This window comes from Penaeus chinensis, chromosome 39 (genome assembly GCF_019202785.1).
Source record: "Penaeus chinensis breed Huanghai No. 1 chromosome 39, ASM1920278v2, whole genome shotgun sequence".
Taxonomy (NCBI): Eukaryota; Metazoa; Arthropoda; class Malacostraca; order Decapoda; family Penaeidae; genus Penaeus; species Penaeus chinensis.
The window spans coordinates 10,553,098-10,558,097 of record NC_061857.1 but is presented as its reverse complement, the minus strand read 5'-3'; the positions used below and the strand labels follow the sequence as shown (position 1 = coordinate 10,558,097).

The window sequence follows — 5,000 nt, the reverse complement described above, 5'->3', positions numbered from 1 at the left end:
ATCCTATTTGATAGTAACCTTTCTGCATATCAATTTTGGTTATGAATTTGGCTTGTCCTATCGAGTCTACAAGTTCTTCAATTAAAGGAAGAGGATAGGAGTCAGGTATAGTTACTTTATTTAACTTTCGGTAGTCTGTACATAATCTACTGGTACCGTCAGGTTTTGGCACTAGCAGTGAGGGTGAAGCCCATGGAGAGTTACTTGGTTCAGCTAAACCATGATCAAGTAGATAATCTACTTCCTTCTTCATAACAGCTTTCTTCTCTGGACTGAGTCTATATGAACTTTGCCTAATGGGTCTTACCTCGGGAGTGAGTTCAACATCATGTAGAGTATGGCCACAAAACCCTGGGTTATCAGCTGTTACCTGAGGAAAATCTTTCAGTATTAGATATACATCATTTAACTTTGAAGCAGGCAAGTAATTTAAATATTTATGAAGATTAGCTATTATCTCAGAGTTATGTTGATTATGAGGACCTGGGATTTCTATGTAGTCAGTCTCCTCAATATACTCGTTAGACATAGAAGTTATGGGAGATTCCTGAGGAATCATACATGCAATAGATTTGCCTTTGGCAAAGTCCTCCTTTGCCTGCCTGTCAATATACGATTTGATTAAGTTGATATGTACCAACTGGGTATCTTTACGTCTATCAGGAGTTTGAACTACATAATTGTAATCAGAAACTTTATGAGAAACAACATAAGGCCCAATGAATTTGCTCTTTAGAGGGTTTCCTGGAATTGGAAGGAACAGTAAAACCTTGTCTCCTGGAGAGAATACTCGAGTTTGTGATTTTAAATCATGAGAAGACTTCATTTTGATTTGAACGTTATGAAGATTAGAGAGAGCCAATTTTCTTGCCTCTGATAACTTAGCTCTAAGATTATCTATGTAAGATGCCACTGTTTGATTAGGGGGAGCTGAAGAGTCTGAAAACCACTGATCTTTAAGAACTTTAAGTGGACCTCTAATCTGTCTTCCATATAGTAATTCAAATGGAGAATATCCAAGTGATTCTTGTGGACATTCCCTCAGGGCAAACAGAAGAAAATGAATGTTCTCATCCCAGGAATTCCCTGTTTCTAAGCAATACTTTTTAAGCATAGATTTTAAGGTCTGGTGAAATCTTTCAAGGCAACCTTGTGATTGGGGATGATAAGCTGTTGACATTTGTTGCGAGATACCTAACAGTTCTAAGACTTTTTGAAACAAGTCACTTGTAAAATTACTGCCTTTGTCACATTGAATCTCTTTAGGGATTCCAAATGAAGTGAAAAAATGAAGTAGACATTTTACAATGGAATTGGCAGAAATATTCTTTAAAGGGTAAACCTCTGGATATCTTGTAGCAGTATCCATAACTGTAAAGATATATTGGTTCCCTTTCTTTGTTTTAGGCAGTGGTCCTACACAGTCAATTACAATTCTTTCAAATGGATCTGAGTCTACTCGAATAGGATGTAAAGGAGCTCTTGGAATTATTTGATTGGGTTTTCCCCCAACTTGACACACATGGCAAGACCTGATAAATATTGTAACATCTTTCTTCATACCTGGCCAATAGAAATTTTGAAGTATTTTCTTGTATGTTTTTTGAATACCTAAGTGACCTGCTAAACCATCATGTGCAAGTGTCATGACTGATTTCCGAACTGACAACGGAATTACAACTTGATGTACTTCTGACCATGTATCTAAAGCACGGAGTTCAGGAGGACGGAATACTCTCATTAATAGTCCGTCATGATAATAAAAACCAGGGACCTTTTGATCTTTAAGACTGTCTGAGGCAACATGTCTGCATTTAGCAAGAGAGGGGTCATCGTTTTGAGCTGCAATTAATTTACTTCGTGTGATCTCTTGTGAGATCAAATTATCAACTGGATTTTCTTTTTCTAAGGAAGATTTCTTATATAGCTTAGAACGAGTAACAGCACACACAGGGAAAATATGAGGTTGTTTCTGATCCAGTTCTTTAGTTGGGCTATAGGTTAAAGGCTTTGCAACAACATTAATTGTAGGGTACACTAATTTCCCTGCTAGATCATGTCCAAGAATTAAACTTATACCCTCTATTGGAAAATTATTTTCTGTCACAGCTATCTTTATTTCCCCTGATACAAAATCAGAAGTGAGAAAAATATTTGCTAGTTTATAACTAATTTTGGAAGTCAAGTCTTTAACAAGAACTTTTTCACCTGTATATTTTGTCTCAATTCCAGGTAAAGCAGACTTTAGAAGTATACTTTGAGCAGCTCCAGTGTCCCTAAGGATGAGTATGGGATATGATTTACTCATTGAATCAAGAGAGACAGTTCCCCGATATTTAAAATCACTGAATGGATCTGGAGAGTTTACATTTGTCACACTTGCCACTGGTTTTGGTTCAAAAGCTTGGATGCTTGGACTTATGAATGGTCTTACATTTATGCCAGACTTTCTACACTTTGGGTCTTTGCACTTGTCTATGGTATGACCTGCTCGCTTGCAATAAGAACAAAAGTTTAATGGTGCAATTTTGCCAGCTTTACCACCACCATTCCCAAGGTTTTCACCAGAGGAGGACTGTACATAAAATCTAACCTGGTCTACCTTACCCAGCTGTGACCTTTTCAAAAGCGCAAATGAATCAGCTATTTGTGCTGCTTTAAGGAGATCGGTTTCACCCCTATCTTCTATATGCTTAAGGATATCGAAGGGTAACTTTCTTTTTACTTCTTCTAAAATAAGAAGTTCTTTTAATTGTGAGAAAGATTTAGTTGAAGTTGAATCTAGCCATTTGTTAAACAATCTAGCCTTCTCAGTAAAAAATTCAGCAAAGGTACCATGAGGAGACTTAGTAAGACTTCGAAACTTTTGTCTGTAGCCGTCAGGTGTGATTGCATAAGCATCAAGAATAGACTGTTTTATGGATTCATAATCATCAATGCAATCAAGATTTGAAAAGGTGATGGCAGCTTTACCGCTTAATTTAGGTTGGAGAAGCCAAGTCCACTCAGCATAGGGCCATTTAAAGTGTTCAGCAGTTTTCTCAAAGTTACGGAATGAGCCATCAGGATCATTTTCAAGAAATGAAGGAACAAGGGGTAGATTCTTAGTTAAATTGAACGTATCATTAATGACAGAATCATTATTGCCCGTGCCATTTAATTTAGCTTCTAGTTTTCTTTCTTCTAATTTAAGTTTAGCTATTTCTATTTCCCTGTCTCTTGCTCTTTCTTCTAATCTTTGCTTTTCTACCTTAAGTTTTAAATCAAAAGCATACTTTTCAAATTCTAGTCGAGCAGTGGACCAAGACTCCTCTTTCTGATCAGACAGAATGGAAGTGTCTCTAACGTCAAGCAGTTCGGGATCTTGAGGGTTTAAAGAATCAGTGGCTTCAGAGGGAAGTAATTCTCTTTGAATTAGATTTTCTAATACTAGTTCCTTAATTACTTTCTTAGTTGCTGAACCCGAATGAGGTACTGAGAAGTATTGGGCAATAAAGCGCCAATCATCTTTCTTAATAGGTTCGGCTAATTGTTCAAGTGTAGGATTTTCACAAAATTCTTTAGCATTAAATGTAGACATTAAAAGGAATATTATTTGAATAGAAGTTACTGTTCGATCGACTTGTAGCAGAATAGAAATTGAAATTATTGCAGGAATGTTTGCTAATAATCCCTACGTTAGTCGACAGGCTAATCTCGAACAGCTGACTTAATGACGTACTAACACCCAAGTTAGATAATGGCTTACAAATACCATGAATGAAGCAGACGGAAACAAGAACAAATTCTCAGCACTTTGACTTGCTTAGCCTAACTAGGAGAAAGTACGTGGAAACAATCCCGCAGTTCATGAACAAAGAAAAAAGGGTACGGTATTAATGTCGCCGGATGAATCCCTAATCTGATTCATAAACACTATTACAGTGATTGTTTGTGATCACCCTTATTAAGTAGGTGATGTTAACGTGATAAGATAGAGCGAGCTGTTAATTGTATAACTCGTCTCTATGAGAAATAAGGTTACGGTATTAATTAACCTGTGAGAAGATCCGGATATTTTACTTTAAATGTAAAAGTACGGCATTAAGTATCCCACTAAGTAGATCCGGATGAATTCCTTATTCCTGGTCGGACTGACGCTGTCTGCCAAGGCGTGATTATTATTAGAGTCCTGACTAATCTAGCTACTATATAGACACGGGGAATCCGCGTATTTTCTACAGTATTACAGGTCAAGCAAGACGGGAGTGATCAGTTCCAAGTACTCCATTACTCATTTAGCAGGAAATACTATCTCAGTAGTAAACACTTTTAAGTCTAAATGAAATCTAAAGTAACACTATCCTGACAAACCTGCAATAAAATCAACGATCATACACAAAGAGATTTTGATGGTGCATAAAAGAAGAATTATCAAAAAAATAAAAAAAATCCCGGACGGGCCCCCATTTATTACGGATGTAGTTGTTTGATGAGATTAATTCTTATTCTAGGGGAATGATGTAACTACAAGTCCATAATAAAGTTTGATGCAATAGGTTTATACTTCATGTATTATGATATTTCCAGGTTCTTAGAATATATTTAGTCTATTAAAATCCACGTAGTAGAATTGTATATTTATTTACTTAGTTTAGTATTTATTTCTTTTTATTTATTTTTTATATTATTTTCATGGAAATGCATAAAAGGCAAGTAATGTTTTATTTTTATTTTCTCAAAACCAACCCATTACCAATATTTACATTACCCGTAAACCATCACAAAACCATGAATAAGTATCCTTAATTAAGAATCACCATCAATATTCTTCTTGTAAATTATTATTTATATCTATCTTACGATTTCCTGTAGTATACCGTCACAAGATTCTTGAGGTCACAGCTGAGTAGTAGCGAGGATAGTTGACCGAGCTGCCCAGTTCAATGGCTGAACAACTCTTGCTTTTTTCCGGCTTTCTTACCCTTATATAGGCCTTCTTGGCGGGTTCGCAGGGCAGC

General features: G+C 36.2%; 1 protein-coding gene across 1 annotated transcript in view; it reads right to left on the bottom strand.

The window, feature by feature from the left end:
• Positions 1-3,580, bottom strand: part of LOC125046453 — a 7,699-nt gene extending 4,119 nt beyond the window's left edge. The window contains exons 1-3 of the mRNA XM_047644233.1: positions 3,251-3,580; positions 1,612-3,103; positions 1-1,455 (exon numbers count right to left, since the gene is read on the bottom strand). The exon at positions 1-1,455 is cut by the window's left edge and continues 1,042 nt beyond it. Of these exons, the coding sequence (XP_047500189.1) occupies positions 1-1,455; positions 1,612-3,103; positions 3,251-3,580 (3,277 nt within the window). The remainder of the gene's footprint in view (positions 1,456-1,611; positions 3,104-3,250) is intronic.
• Positions 3,581-5,000: the final 1,420 nt, after the last annotated feature.